The 16,491-nt window shown below is 45.3% G+C and overlaps 1 protein-coding gene across 1 annotated transcript in view; it reads right to left on the bottom strand.

Annotated features, from left to right (window-relative positions):
* Positions 1–16,491, bottom strand: part of CLMP (CXADR like cell adhesion molecule) — a 134,468-nt gene that overhangs the window by 32,700 nt on the left and 85,277 nt on the right. Inside the window, exon 2 of the mRNA XM_039470678.2 lies at positions 3,934–4,091. Coding sequence (XP_039326612.2) covers positions 3,934–4,091 — 158 coding nt within the window. The remainder of the gene's footprint in view (positions 1–3,933; positions 4,092–16,491) is intronic.

The following is a 16,491-nucleotide window of genomic DNA, read 5'->3' on the forward strand; positions in this document are numbered from 1 at the left end:
ACGGCACTCCAGCCTGGGTGACAGAGTGAGACTTCATCTAAAAAAACAATAACAAAAATTAGCTGGGCATGGTGGTGCACGTCTGTAATCTCAGCTACTCAGGAGGCTGAGGCAGGAGAACCACTTGAACTTGGGAGGTGGAGCTTGCTGAGATCACACTATTGCACTCCAGCCTGGACAACAGAGTGAGACTGTCTCAAAAAATAAAATAAAAAATAAATAAATAAATAAATAAATATACTCAGGTTAAGGTGACCTCGGTCTACAGAGAACAGACAGTATCTTAGGATGTTGCTGTATGAGAACGAAATGACAAGCAATATCAATATCATCTTCTTGTTTTCTTTCTTTCTTTTTTTTTTTTTTCTTGTTACCCAGGCTGGAGTGCAATGGCGCGATCTCGGCTCACCGCAACCTCCGCCTCCTGGGTTCAGGCAATTCTCCTGCCTCAGCCTCCTGAGTAGCTGGGATTACAGGCACGTGCCACCATGCCCAGCTAATTTTTTGTATTTTTAGTAGAGACGGGGTTTCACCATGTTGACCAGGATGGTCTTGATCTCTTGACCTCGTGATCCACCCGCCTCAGCCTCCCAAAGTGGTGGGATTACAGGCGTGAGCCACCGCGCCGGGCCCGCAATATCAATATCATGAGGTGACGTAGACAGCTATTGAAGCAGGTGAAACTATAATAGCAATACTGAAATCTGTTTTCAGTGAAAACCTTAGCTCCTCCCAGCATAAACTATGTTATAAAATTAGTGGTATACATAGAGAAGAGCAAAGGACAACTTTTTTCTTTGTTTTGCTTTTTTTGTTTGTTTGCTGGTTTATTTTTGAGATGGAGTTTTGCCCTGTCACACAGGCTGGAGTGCAATGGCGCAATCTTGGCTCACTGCAAACTTTGCCTCCTGGGTTCAAAGATTCTCCTGCCTCAGCCTCCTTAGTAGCTGGGATTACAGGTGCCTGCCACCACACCCAGCTAATTTTTGTATTTTTAGTAGACACAGGGTTTCACCATGTTGGCCAGGCTGGTCTCAAACTCCTGACCTTGTGATCGGCCCACCTTGTCCTCCCAAAGTGATGAGATTACAGGTGTGAGCCACCTCGCCCGGCCTGTTTTTGTTTTTTTTAGAGACAGGGTCTGGCTCTGTTGACCAGGCTGAAGTACAATGGTGTGATCTCAGCTCACTGCAGCCTTGACCTCCTGCACTCAAGCCGTCCTCCTGCTTCAGCCTTCCAAGAAACTGGGACTATGAGCATGTGTCATCACATCTGGCTATTAAAAAAATTTTTTTTGTACAGCTAGAGTCTCACTTTGTTGCCCAGGCTGGTCTTGAACTCCTGGGCTCAAGCATTTCACCTGCCTCAGGTTCCCAAAGTATTGGGATTACAGGTGTAAGCCGCTGCACCCGGCCTGACAACTTCTTATTTATTCATTTATTTAGAGATAGGGTCTTGCTGTGTTGCCCAGGCTGAAGTGCAGTGGCTATTCATAGGTGTGATCATAGCTCACTTCAGCCTTGTACTTCTGGGCTCAAGTGATCCTCCTACCTCAGCCTCCTGAGTGGCTGAGACTACAGGTATGTGCCACCTCATCTGGCTAATTTTTTCTTTTTCTTTTTTTTTTTTTGAGATGGAGTTTTGCTCTGTCAACTAGCCTACAGCAGTGGCATGATCTCAGCTCACTGCAACCTCTGCCTCCTGAGTTTAAGTGATTCTTCTGCCTCAGCCTCCAAATAGCTGTGATTACAGACATGGGCCACCAAACCAAGCTATTTTTAGTAGAGATGGGGTTTCACCATGTTGGCCAGGCTGATCTCGAACTCCTATCCTCAGGTTATCCGCCTGCCTTGGCCTTCCAAAGTGCTGGGATTACAGGCATGAGCCACCATGCCTGACCATACAGATTATTTTTTAATCATTAAATTTTCTTTCTTTCTTTTTTTAAAAAATTTATTTATTTATTTATTTATTTATTTATTTAAAGATGGGGTTTCACCATGTTGGCCAGTATGGTCTTGATCTCCTGACCTCGTGATCTACCTGCCTCGGCCTCCCAAAGTGTTGGGATTACAGGCATGAGCCACCGCACCTGGCCTAATGATTAAACTTCTAACAAAAAGAGAATTTAATGAGTAAAGGGGATGAGAATAGTTATGCTAGAAAAGCTGTACTGGGCTGGTCACAATGGCTCATGCCTGTAATCCCAGCACTTTAGGAGGCCAAGGCGGGGGATCACCTGAGGTAGGGAGTTCAAGACCAGCCTGACCAATATGGAGAAACCCTGACCAGCATGGAGAAACCTTGACCAATATGGAGAAACCCCGTCTCTACTAAAAATACAAAATTAGCTGGGCTTGGTGGTGCATAACTGTAATCCCAGCTACTCAGGGGGCCGAGGCAGAAGAATCACTTGAACCCGGGAGGCGGAAGTTGTGGTGAGCCGAGATCGTGCCATTGCATTCTAGCTTGGGCAACAAAAGGGAAACCCTGTCTCAAAAACAAACAAACAGAAAACCTGGACTCAGGAAAGGTACTGTGGCTGAATGCAAACAAGGCAGAGGATAATAACAGTAGGTTCCCAAGTGCTCATTCTCTCCTTTCCTCACAGCGGCCACCCCAGCAGATCCTCAGGAGGCCAAGCACTACCAGTCTGTTCACATTGCTGGAAGCACAGGGATCGTCACGGCCCAACCCAACTGGAGCACTGAAGACGCCGGGTCCGCTCCTTTAGTTTTCCACCCTAGAACCAATATCATTATCTTTCCACCAATTAGATAAGTGTGAAACATTTTCCTTCATATCCTGTACTTGTATCTCTGCATCATACCTTGTTTGTCGTATCACATAATCTTATTACTTGGAAGTCATGACTTTATGAAGGCTGAAGCATAGACAGTGCTTATAAATATTTACAAGGAAGAACAGAAGCCGCCCTCCCAGAGTGGGCTTCAGGTTGACCGTCCAGCCTAGGAAATCAAGCTACTGCATCCTAGTCTTCATTTTTTTTCGTCCTCATCACTGGCTACTTAGTCTCCTTCTTAGGCAAAGACACTAACAGTGCAGATTCCCTCCCTCCACAAATACCAGATGGTTTTCTAACAGTCCTGGCTTGCCCAAAGAACACCGAGTCTCTTATTTTCACAACCCAAGTATTCTTTTTTGAAACTAAGTCTCACTCTGTTGCCCAGGCTGGAGTACAGTGGTATGATTGCTGCTCACTGCAACCTCTGCCTGCCATGTTCAAGCGATTCTCGATTCTCCTGCCTCAGCCTTGAGAGTAGTTGGGATTGCATTCCACCACATCGGGCTAATTTTTTTTGGTATTTTTAGTAGAGATGAGTTTTCACCATGTTGGCCAGGCTGGTTTCAAACTCCTGACGTCAAGTGACCCACCCACCTCGGCCTCCCAAAATGTTGGAATTACAGGCGTGAGCCACTACGCCTGGCCTCAAATACTCTTTTCTTTCTTTCTTTCTTTTTTTTTTTTTTTTTGAGAGAGAATCTCATTCGGTCACCCAGGCTGGAGTGCAGAGACATTATCTTGGCTCACTGCAACTTCTGCCTCCTGGGTTCAAATGATTCCCCTGCCTCAGACTCCTGAGTAGCTGGGATTGCAGGCACCTGCAGCTAATTTTTGTGTTTTTAGTAGAGACGGGGTTTCACCTGGTTGGCCAGGCTTGTCTCGATTTCGTGACCTCAGGTGATCTACCCGCCTTGGCCTCTCAAAGTGCTGGGATTACAAGTGTGAGCCACTGCGCCCAGCAATGCTCTTTCTTCTCTATGGTTTTTTATCTAAAGTATTTCAAGTATAAGCCAGATGAAAAAAGAATTCTAGCTCTTTGAGAGCCAACAAGAAAGACTGGAAGACTGAAGAAAGGCCAATGCAGGGGGACAAGAAGGAGGAGGGACTCCAGCCAGGTGTCTACTTACCGCTTTTTGGTTCCCTTCATTATCAGTGAGCAGCCATTCAATATCCAGAGTGTCTTTTTCTGGAAGCCCCAGTTGATGGTGACAGGGCAAAGTGACCTTTTCCTCTGCCACTCTCTTGATCTCGGTGTGAGTCCCTAAGGTTCCAACATAGTAGGAAACTGGAAGAAGAAAATCTTTAATGAGTAATGCAGAGACTAGATGGCAATATGTGGGGAGCAAATAGGACAACAAAGAATTATGGGATGTTCCTGTGGGCAAGGGCATGTCAAGGTGTTGGAAGAGTCCTGAACCAGGAGTACTAGAAGTCCTGCTCTCACACTGGCTCCTCTGTTAACTGAATTCATCATGTCTTCTTTTTTTTTTTTTTTTTTTGATATCATGTCTTCTTTAACCACCCCAGATTACCTCCTAATAGTGCCTGTCTTTCTTACATTACTTGGTCTTTATGAACAATACAATTGTTCATGTCAGCTTTGTGTTTGTGTGTGTGTGTGTGTGTGTGTGTGTGTGTGTGTGATGGAGTCACACTGTCACCCAGGCTGTAGTGCAGTGCGGTGATCTCAGCTGACTGCAACCTCTGCCTCCCAGGTTCAAGTGATTCTCCTGCCTGAGCATCTTGAGAGCTGGGGTTACAGGCATGTGCCACCATGCCCAGGTAATTTTTTTTTGTATTTTGAGTAGAGACAGGGTTTCACCATGTTGGTCAGGCTGGTCTTGAACTCCTTACCTCGTGATCCGCCCACCTCAGCCTCCCAAAGTGCTGAGATTAAAGGTGTGAGCTATCGCACCCGCCTGCTTTTTATTTTTTTTTGAGAGATTGGGTGTCTCTCTGTTGCCCAGGTTGGAGTGCAGTGGTGCAATCATGGCTCATTGCACCCTTAACCTCGCCAGTTTAAGCGACCCTCCCACCTCAGCCTCCAGAGAAGCTAAGACTACAGCCATATGCCATTATGCCGGCTAATTTTTTGTAGAGACAGGGTCATGCTCTGTTATTATGCCAGGTTCCAAATTGCTTCTGGGCTTAAGTGATCCTACAAACTTGGCTTCACAAAGTGCTAGAATTGCAGGCTTGAGCCACCACCTGGTCACAACTGTGTTTTTTGATCTTTCTATCTTCTCTTAGCAGAGGCTTCCAAGAAGATGATACTCATGGAAACTATACTAAGTTGTCGAGAAACTCATGTTCTTCTTCTTTTTTTTTTTGAGACAGTCTCACACTGTCTCCCAGACTGGAGATCAACAGTGCAATCTTGGCTTACCATAACCTCTGCCTCCGGGATTCATGCGATTCTCCTGCCTCAGACTCCCCGGTAGCTGGGATTACAGGCGCACACCACCACACCCAGCTATGTTTGTTTGTTTGGAGTTTTTTTTTTTTTTTTTTTTTTGTATTTTTAGTAGAGATGGGGGTTTCACTATGTTGACCAGACTGGTCTGAACTCCAGATCTTGTGATCCGCCTGCCTCCGCCTCCCAAAGTGCTGGGATTACAGGTGTGAGTCACCTCACCCAGCCGAAACACAAGTTCCTAAATTATAGGATCATAACCATTTGAAACTGGAGAAAACCTTAGAGATGCACCTTCTTATTTTCTTCAAATCTAGTAATAGATGTTGCTGACCAGTAGCATGTATTTAGGAGGATAAAAAGACAACTACACAGATAATGTAGTATAAAGGGAAATTATTCATGATCAAAGGAATATGCAAATTTAGAAGATAAATTATAGGCAATTCAATGTAGGGTTCAGGAGAAGATTAAATCCATCAAAGGTTTTGTAAATATTAGAAATAGAGTATGTAAATCATCTAGTATATGTTTAGCACTGAGTGGCTCTGAATAAAAGGCAATTGATTTTATTATGGGAGAAGGTGGCATTTGATACGGAGCTTGGAAAATGGAATTCATTCATTGGGTAGAATAGAGGAGGAGGAAAGGTGTCGAGATGTTGAGGAGGTGACAGGAACAAAGGCACAGGATATAAGAGGTGGGGGCACGGATATTCAGTGAATGGTAATAGTTCACCTTGGCTGATGCGAAGAAGAAATGTGAAAAAGTAGTAACAAATTATGCTGGAAAAGTGAAACAGTTGATGGGATGAAAGACCTTTCCTGTTACAAAGAGCACAGTGACATAATCTCTCTCTCTCTCTCTTTTTTTTTTTTTTTGAGATGGGGTTTCACCATGTTGCCCAGGATGGTCTCAATATCCTGACCTCGTGATCCACCCACCTTGGCCTCCTGAAGTGCTGAGATTACAGGCGTGAGCCACCACGCCCGGCCGCCCAGCCCTTTTTTTTTTTTTGAGACAGAGTTTCACTTTGTCACCCAGGCTGGAGTCCAGTGGTGTGATCTTGGCTCACTGCAAACTTCGCTTCCTGGGTTCAAGCAATTCTCCTGCCTTAGCCTCCCAAGTAGCTGGGATTATAGGCACCTGCCACCATACCTGGCTAATCTTTTTGTATTTTTAGTAGAGACAGGGTTTCACCATATTGGCTAGGCTGGTCTTAAACTCCTGACTTCAGGTGATCCACCCACTTCAGCCCCCGACACTGCTGGGATTACAGGCATAAACCACCACTCCTGACAACGTAATTTCTTGCTTAAGAAAGAGATAGTTTAATTCAAGGAGATGTGAAGTAAATAAAATAAAGTACAAAGAAAAAAAAGAAGAAGAAAGAGTTTAGGAGCTGTGTGTCGAACGAACAGAAAAAGGGAAATATTGAGACATACATTTGTGAAAACACTGTTATTTTTTTCCAGGTAAGAGATTTTGCCTTAGGATAGTGGTGAAAATAGTAAAAAACAAATGATGGATTTGTGAGATCAAGTGATAGTCAAAACCACAGAACATAGCAACTGACTGGATCTTAGAGGAGAAAGAAAAAGGATTTAAAAGCAAAGATTGGGTCGGGTACCGTGGCTCATGCCTGTAGTCCCAGCACTTTGGGGGGCTGAGGAGGGCAGATCACTTGGGATCAGGAGTTAGTACCAGCCTGGCCAACCGTGGTTAACATGGTGAAACCCCACCTCTACTAAAAATACAAAACTTAGCCAGAGATGTGGGTAGGCATCTGTAATCCCAGCTACTCAGGAGGCTGAGGCTGGAGAATGGCTTGAACCCAGGAGGTTGTAGTGAGCTGAGATCGCACCATTGCACTCCAACCTGGGTGACAGAGTGAGACTCCATCTCAGAAGGAAAAAAAAAAAAAAAAAGATCATTTTCAAGTTTGCATGACTGGTAGGATGGTGATCGCAGTAGCAGTGATGGGGAAGCCAGGAGTACTATGTGTTTTATTTGGGGGTGAGTTGGGGAGGGCAGGCACTGAGTCTGGATTCAAGTCTGTTGTGATGCAGCCAATCTGTCCAACAGGCAGCCCCATGTTCTTTCCCCGACAACAGTGCCTTCCTTTCCACTGCTGATGTTCACACAGCTCCCCAAATAGTGTCCACCCTCAGTTGTTGCGTTAGAGGAAGTCACAGCCCTGCTTTGCTTTATTTCTTCATTTTTCATTTGCCTTGTGCCTCTAAATGAAGCTCTTGGAAATGCTTCTGTTCCATCCGGTATGCCTGTGCTAAACTGTTTCAGGTCCCTGAATTTCTCTGCTCATTCCACAAGAACAGTTCTTTTCCTTCCACTGAGACAGGAAGGCAGGGGTTGGCATCCTCCCCAGAGCAGGCTTCAATACCAGGTCACGGGCTGGGTTCCAGGTTGCTCCTTAGAGCCTTCCTAGAGACAGATTACCCTACTCGACCTCTCTATAAGTGCAGAAATACCTTGGGAAACAAGTGGGCTCTTAGAGTTCTTGCCTCCCTTAGAGACACACATTCTTTTTTTTTAAAAAAAAAATTATTTTTTTATTTTTATTTTTATTTATTTATTTTTTTGAGACAGTCTTGCTCTGTTGCCAGGCGCCAGACTGGAGAGCAGTGGCACGATCTCGGCTCACTGAAACCTCTGCCTCCCAAGTTCGCGCAGTTCTCCTGTCTCAGACTCCCAAGTAGCTAGGATTACAGGCATGTGCCACCATGCCTGGCTAATTTGTTTGTTTGTATTTTTAGTAGAGACAGGATTTCACCATGTTGGTCGGGCTGGTCTCGAACTCTTGGCCTCAAGTGATCCACCTGCCTCAGCCTCCCAAAGTGCTGGATTACAGGCGTGAGCTACCATGCCCACCTCCTCGTTCCCAATTTCATGTGGCTTTTGGGATGTCTGGTTTTCCCATTCGCCGGCAAACTCCTTGAGATCAAGTACCATTCATTGCTGATTTCCCGTAGTACTCGGCCCAGGGTCTCACACTGCAGGTGTTCAATTAATATTTGTTGAATTTGAGTGTAACCCACATGTTCATTTTTACCAATCAACAAACTAAGACGCAGGGGTAAAAGAGACAGCCCAAGGTCCTAATCTCATTTAGTGGCAGAAACAACCCATATAATAACCCATCCTCGCAAAATCACTATAAAGCAGCTTTAGAACAGCTGGGAAATTCACTGGTTTGCACTGTAGTAAGCTAAGCTTAGTAAGAAGCAGCTTTGTAAGAAGGGGCTCTGGTCTTTACCCCTGCTCACTTTCCATCGGACACAAAAACGCTTAAACGAAACCAGTGCCCTACACTCCAGGCAGAGCTAGAGAACCCAGCACCAATTTAGTGCATACAATAGATTCTTAAATACTCAATAACAAATGCCAAGAACCAGCTACGAAAGTTGCCAATTTAAGCCACTAGAGGGAATCAAAGGCTCAGATTTGGTTGATGTCCCAAAAGGATCGGAACATTGTGGTGGGTGGTGTGCTTTGACAGTCAGCCAAGTTCTATTTATACCTTATCCAGAATTCAATACAGCAGTGCCGGGAGGAACCCCTCAGTGAATACAAACGGCTTTATCAAGGCAGGGAGCCACAAGATCGGAGCACATGCACGTCTAGTCTTCCTTGAACTGAGATTTCTACAGATTTCTAAGGCCCTTCTCCTTTTGTCCTCACACTACCCCCCCCCCCTCTTTTTTTTTACATTGCCCGAAGGATCTTCCTTCCATTTTTTTTTTTTTTTTTTTTTGACAGAGTCTCACTCTGTCACCCAGGCTGGAGTACAGTCATGCAATCTCGGCTCACTGCAACCTCTGCCTCCCAGGTTCAAGTGATTCTCATGCCTCAGCCTCCCAAGTAGCTGGGATTACAGGTGTGTGCCACCACGACCGGCCAATTTTTGTATTTTTAGTAGAGATGGGGTTTCCCTGTGTTGGCCAGGCTGGTTTCAAACTCCTGACCTCAGGTGATCAGCCCACCTCAGCCTCCCAAAGTGCTGGGATTATAGGCCTGAGCAAACCACCAAATTAGCCTGTCTCATTTGTTGTTTCTTTAGTAGAGACAGGGTTTCACCATATTGGCCAGGCTGGTCTAGAACTCTTAACCTCATAATCCGCCTGCCTCAGCCTCCCAAAGTCCTAGGATTACAGGCGTAAACCACCACACCCAGCCTCTGTCTTTAACTCCAAGGCTTGGGCTGGGCGCGGTGGCTCACCCCTGAATCCTAGCACTTTGGGAGGCTGAGGTGGGTGGATCACCTGAGGTCAGGAGTTCAAGACCAGCCATCGTGGTGAACCCCATCTTAAACAACAACAACAACAACAACAACAACAAAAACCTCCAAGGCTTAGCAGTGCTCATGTGGGATGCTGAGCTTGTGTCTGCCATCTGGTGGGTGAGAGGGAAGGGGCAGTCCAGCCACTCTAGCTAGCCTTGAATCGCGTGGGTATTGGAAGATTCATCTTTGTTAGGAAAGAGCTTAGAGATCGTCAGTTTAACTTATGAGAAAATTGCAGCCCAGAGAATTGAGATGTCAAGTCACAAAACTAATTAGTGGCAGAACTACAAGTAGGGGAATAGTTTCTGCTAGTATCTTGTTACAGCATTTACCTATGGGAAGAAGTGCTGAGCGGTGGCAGTGGTAAGGAGTGCCTCCTTAGGCATAGGCAGAAGCCTTCACAGAAGCCGCAAGTTCTTCCGTAGTGGGAGCTTTTGCATGCACTTCAGGCACTTAACAAAGGGCCACTGGGAGCTTGAGAGAATTACCCTTTGAGCCTTAGTGTATTCATCTGCAGAATGGGAATTAAGACACGGAGGAAAGCAGCTAGCACAGTGAAAGCACATAGGAATCTCCCGCTAAAATGTTCGTTGCCTTCCCCTGTTCATCTCTGCTAGAAGGGACTTTTGACTGCTGCCTATCCTCGGTTAAGACTAAAGTTTTACTCTCTAAAAGGTATTTACATTTTCTTAAAGATTCTCCTGAACCTTTGAGACCTCCTTCAAAGAGATGGGCAGGAGTAACTTTTTTTCTTGAGGGAGTCTTGCTCTGTCACCCAGGCTGGAGAGCAGTGGCGCAATCTTGGCTCACTGAAGCCTCTGCCTCCTGGGTTCAAGCGATTATGGTGCTTCAGCTACCCAAGTAGCTGGGATTACAGGCCTGCACCACCATACCTGGCTAATATTTGTATTTTTATTAGAGACAGGGTTTCACCCTGTTGGCCAGGCTGGTCTTGAACTCCTGACCTCAAGTGATCTACCTGCCTCAGCCTCCCAAAGTGTTGGGATTACAGACATGAGCCACTGCGCCCAGCCTAGATCAGACCCTTTTTGTCCAAACATAATTCTACATGGCTCTCCCTACTTTGTCAAACCTCAGCATAAAAATGGACAATTTCCCCTGTAACTCTGGGTCTTCATTCTGAAGGCTCCCACATAACCCAAGCTGTCTAATCTGCAACCTGTGGGGCACATGTGGCCCAGAACGGCTTTGAATATGGCCCAAAACAAATTAATAAACTTTCTTAAAACATTATGAGATTTTTTGTTTTTTGAGACAGAGTCTCACTCTGTCATCCTTGCTGAAATGCAGTGGCACCATCTTGGCTTACTACAACCTCTGCCCCCTGGGTTCAAGCGATTCTCCTGCCTCAGCCTCCTGAGTAGCTGGGACTACAGGGTCATGTCACTACACTCAGCTAATTTTTGTATTTTTAGTAGAGACAGGGTTTCACCATGTCGGCCAGGCTGGTCTCGAACTCATGATCTTAAGTGATCCATCCGCCTTGGCCTCCCAAAGCGCTGGGATTATAGGCGTGAGCCACCATGATTGGCCATTATGAGATTTTTACTGTGATTTTATGTTATTTTATTTTTTAGCTCATCAGCTATTATTAGTGTTAGTATATTTTATGTGTGGCCCAAGATAATTCTTCCATAGTGGCCCAGGGAAGCAAAAAGATCGGACACCCCTGAACAGGTTAATACATTTGTATGCATTTTCTCCTATTAATCTGCTCTTGTTAGTGCTTTCCAATGAACCTTCATCAGGCAAATGGAAAGTTTTCCCTTGACCCCAGCTACATATGTAATTCTGTAGGAGGGGTGTGTGTGTAGGTGGGGTGTGTGTGTGTGTGTGTGTGTGTGCTTTCCAGATTGTTTATGGAACATTGTATGCAGTTGAAGAGACAGCATGATGCAATAGAAAGAGCTTGAGTTTTGGCATTGGAGAGGCCTGGACTTAAGTAGTGGCTGTAAGACCAATGAATTCCCTGACTGTTCTGAGCTGTTTACTTTTCTGTAAAAGGAAAATAAAAACATCAACTTTGGAAGTTATTATAAGCATTATATATGATGTATGAAAGTGTCTAGTACTGACACATGATATGTAGTATGCACTTAGCAAATGGCAACTACCATTGATAATTGTACTTGTTGCATTTTTTTTTTTTTTTTTTTTTTTTTTTTGAGACAGAGACTCATTTGCTCTGTCGGCCAGGCTGGAGTGCAGTGGCATAATCATAACTCACTGCAGCCTCAGCTTCCGGGGCTCAAGTGAACCTCCCACCTCAGCTTCCAAAGTAGCTGGGACTATAGGCTCTCACCACCATGCCTGGCTAATTAAATTTTTTATTTTTATTTTTATTTTTTAGATGGATTCTCACTCTGTCACCCAGGCTGGAGTGCAGTGGCATGATCTCGGCTCACTGCAACTTCTGCCTCTGGGGTTCAAGTGATTCTCTTGCCTTAGCCTCCTGAATAGCTGGTATTACAGGCACATGACGCCATGCCCGGCTAATTTTTATATTTTTAGTAGGAATGGGCTTTTACGGTGTTGGCCAGGCTGGTCTTGAACTCCTGACCTCAGGTGATCCTCCCACTTCAGCCTCCCAAAGTGCTGATATTACAGACATGAGCCACCGAGCCCAGCCTAAAAAAAATTTGTTTTGTTTTTTTGGGACAGAGTCTCGCTCTGTTGCCCAGGCTGGAGTGCAGTGGTGCACTCTGGGTTCACTGCAACCTCTGCCTTCCAGGTTCAGGCAACTCTCCTGCCTCAGCCTCTGGAGAAGCTGGGACCACAGGTGCACACCACCATGCCCGGGTAATTTTTGCATTTTTAGTAGAGATAGAGTTTCACCCTGTTGGCTAGGCTGGTCTCAAACTCCTGACCTCATGATCTGCCCGCTTCAGGCTCCCAAAGTGCTGTGATTACAGGCATGAGCCACCGTGCCTGGCCAAAAATTTCTTTTATGGAGACAGGGTTTCTGTTGCCCAGGCTGGCCTTGGGCTCCTGAGCTCAAGTGGTCCTCCCGCCTCAGCATCTGAAAGTGCTGGGATTACAGGCATGAGCCACCACCTTGCTGTATTTTGAAAGACAAGGAAAACCAGAAAACATGCCATGTGGGCAAACCAGGATTGTGAAAAGTTTGGAAGTCATTGTGCTTTTGATGACTGTTAGCATTTGGCTATATTTGCTCACTTTTGCAATCTCTCTCCTCTCTCTCTCTCTCTCTCTCTCTCTCTCTCTCTCTCTCTCTTTTGTTGTTGCACCCGTTCAAATCAAGTTGTGGATGGTAAGACACTAAGTGTAAATGTTTCCGTGCGCATCTCCTAAAAATAAGCATGTTATGATATTCGCACACCCAAGAAAATTGATAATATTGTAGAGAAGGTCATTCCTGAGGAGTGATTAAGGAAGACTGCGGTGAGTTAGGACGGAGGTAGTTCTGGAGAGACAGACGTGTTTTCATTGCACAGAGGGAGGGAGAAGCCTCTGAGGGAGCACCTGGAAGCTAAGGGCACCACCTGGCCTCTCCCATCAGCTTCCCCTAGCCTCCTTTGTCATGAACTAGTGAAGTTCCTCTGCCATTTGCTTTCCGAATCCCACACCCAGCCCAAACCCAGGATCTCTCTAGTCCGCTCCTTTTATGAGAGTCTTCAGAAGAGGAAGACCGCATTTATCATGAGCTTCTAAATGCCTGACGTTTTACTTTTACTGTCTTTTCAAATACAATCATATATTTCGTATTTAAACAGTTCAAAGCCTAAAGCCAAAGGAATGAAGTTTGGAAGTTATCAGTGGAATTTCAGGCATCTGGGAATGCCGGATTCGGTGCCTAGTTATTTCCTCCCACCCCTCCAAAGGGGATCTTTGTTCCTAGAATCCTTAAAATTAGTGGGGTGGATACCAGGACCCAAGTGGCAGCCTGAGCTTTGGACTTCAGTCAGCGGGGCCAGATATTGAGCTTCTGCCTCCTTTCCAGCCTGTGAGTTGGTTTTGGGGGAGAAGGATGGGGAAAGGGAGTGAGGGAGGAGGGAGAAAGGAAGGGAAGAGGAAGGGGAGTGGGGATGGAAGAAGGGAAAAGAAGGAGAGTGGGAGGGAAGATGAGGAGGAAAAGGGAGAACCTGGCATTGATGGAAGATATTTGGAGAACTTTTCAGATTAAACACAAGCTGATTAAAACTGATTGACTTGGCTAGCGGTGGTGGCTCAAGCCTGTAATCTCAGCCCTTTGGGAGGCTGAGGCGGGCAGATGTCCTGAAGTCGGGAGTTGGAGACCAGCCTGACTAGCATGGAGAAACCCCATCTCTACTAAAAATACAAAATTAGCCAGGCATGGTGGTGCATGCCTGTAATCCCAGCTACTCGGGAGGTTGTGGCAGGATAATCACTTGAACCTGGGAGGCGGAGGTTTCGGTAAGCCACCATTGTACTCCAGCCTGGGAAACAAGAGCAAAACTCCATCTCGGAAAAAAAAAAAAAAAAAAAAGATTGACTTACCTCCTTTCCCCTCTGTGAAAAAACTGTCTCAATAGGAACTTTGCACGTGTTTATGCACATTAAGAAACTGCATTGAGCTCTTTACCTATCAGGCAGGGTTGGTGCTAAGAATACAAAGGTGATGACAGTCTCTCCCACTCCCTCAAATCCTTCCAAAGCAGATCACTGATACCTTATATTAATTTAACAATGAACAATTAACGGATTCAACTGCCGCAATCTCCTGTGAGCCCATGACTAAAATGTTATCATTTGTTATCAATGTGAGCCCAAGAGAGCCAATGTTAACAACTTTCTTTTAAAGAAGAGAAAGCTGAGGCTGACCACACAGCCGAGGCCACACTGCTGATAGCTCACCTCTAGTTTTTATTATTTTTTCTTCCCCACACCAAAGATGACTGTCTTTACCTTGAAACTGGCAGGTTGGAAACAGATCATGTTTGTAAATGTAAATGGCACAGAGCTAGGTAGCAGAGCTAATCTGGTTGGACATACCTGAGGTACATAATTATCTTGCTGTCTAGGATCCTGAGCCAAAGCAAGAAGACATTTAATGGAGGTAAATGTACTTTTCTTCTTCTTCTTTTTTTTTTGAGATGGAGTCTTGTGCTGTCTCCCAGGCTGGAGTGCAGTGGCGTGATCTCGGCTCACTGCAACCTCCGCCTCCCTGGTTCAAGCAGTTCTCTGCCTCAGCCTCCCGAGTAGCTGGGATTACAAATGCACACCACCACGCCCAGCTAATTTTTGTGTTTTTAGTAGAGATGGGGTTTCACCATGTTGGCCAGGCTGGTCTTGAACTCCTGACCTCAGGTGATCTGCTCACCTCAGCCTCCCAAAGTGCTGGGATTACAGGCCAGAGCCACTGCGCCTGGCCATAGTTTTGTTCCATTATTAACATGACTTTCCAAGATTGTTGAAGGGCTCTTTCAAAGAACTGAAAGGAACTGGCCCATGCAACTATAGTTTCTTTCCCTTCTGTTACTATTTTAATCCACAAGGGGGCAGAATTTACTTAGGGAGGATTAGCCAGGCCTCACCTTTAAGGTAGTTATTGTTAGTAACAAGGATTATAATGGACAAAGAATTACAGACTACTTTGGGTTTAAGCTTGCTGCTATTTATGGTTATGTGCTAAATTTCCAACCATGTGCATTTAATGTTCAAGGGTCCATGGAAAAAATGAAAACCTTAGAAAACATGGTTAGGAGAGGAACTTTTCCCAGGAAATAGAAACATACACTATTTTGATAATTTAAGATTACTGTTTTAACTTATTCCAACTGAAACAGATGTTTACTTTGTCTAAGACCAAAAAATACTCATTTTGTTTATTTATTTATTTATTTATTTATTACTTAGAGATGGGGTTTCACCATGTTGGCCAGGCTGATCTTGAACTCTGGGCCTCAAGTGATCCCACCGCCTCGGAAAAAACTTATTTTAATTGGAGAATTTGTTACGAAACAAATCAATTCATCAGATATGGTCAACGATGGCCTTTAGAGAGTTAATAAGAAAAGGCAACAAGGGAAGGAACAAGTCTGCCCCAATGGTTTCAGGGAGACTAAGGAGTTGGCAAAAGAACTATTTTTTTTTGTTTTTAGAGATGGGGTCTTGCTATGTTGCCCAGGCTAGAGTGCAGTGGCTTTCACAGGCACAATCCCACTACTGATCAGCACAGGAGTTTTGACCTGCTCTGTTTCTGACCTGGGCCGGTTCATCTCTCCTTAGGCAACATGGTGGTCCCCCCTTCCCGAGAGGCCACCATATTGATGCCGAACTTAGTGCAGACACCCGATTGGCATAGTGCACTACAGCCCAGAACTCCTGGGCTGAAGCAATCCTCCCACCTCAGCCTCCCAAGTAGCTGGGACTACAGGCACGTGCCATCGCGCCCAGCAAAAGAACTCTTAAGGCCCTTTCAATCTTGAAGTTTAGCCTTTGTTCTAGGCCAGTAACTTATGGAATCCTGGAATACTCTGACGATATGTAATGCAGAATCTCAAGCTTGGGCAGGCCCACAGAAGGTCATCTAGGTCACTATCTTGCCTTCAAGCCAATTTCTTTCTTTTTTTTTTTTGAGATGGAGTTTCGCTCTTGTTGCCCAGGCTGGAGTGCAGTGGTGTGATATCGGCTCACTGTAACCTCTGCCTTCTGGGTTCAAGTGATTCTCCTGCCTCAGCCTCCTGAGTAGCTGGGATTACAGGTGCCCACCACCACCATGCCTGGCTAATTTTGTGTTTTTAGTAGAGATGGGATTTTGCACGACTTATTCTTAGTTACTGAAGTGCCTTAAAAAAGAAAAAAAAAAAAAAAAGGAAAAAAGAGATGGGGTTTTGCTATGTTGGTTAGGCTGGTCTCAAACTCCTGACCTCAGGTGATCCAATCACCTTGGCCTCCTAAGGTGCTGGGATTACAGGCGTGAGCCATCTGCAGGCCAATTTTATATTCAAAATTAGTCAGCTGAAATGT

The sequence above is a fragment of the Saimiri boliviensis genome, chromosome 6 (genome assembly GCF_048565385.1).
Source record: "Saimiri boliviensis isolate mSaiBol1 chromosome 6, mSaiBol1.pri, whole genome shotgun sequence".
Taxonomy (NCBI): Eukaryota; Metazoa; Chordata; class Mammalia; order Primates; family Cebidae; genus Saimiri; species Saimiri boliviensis.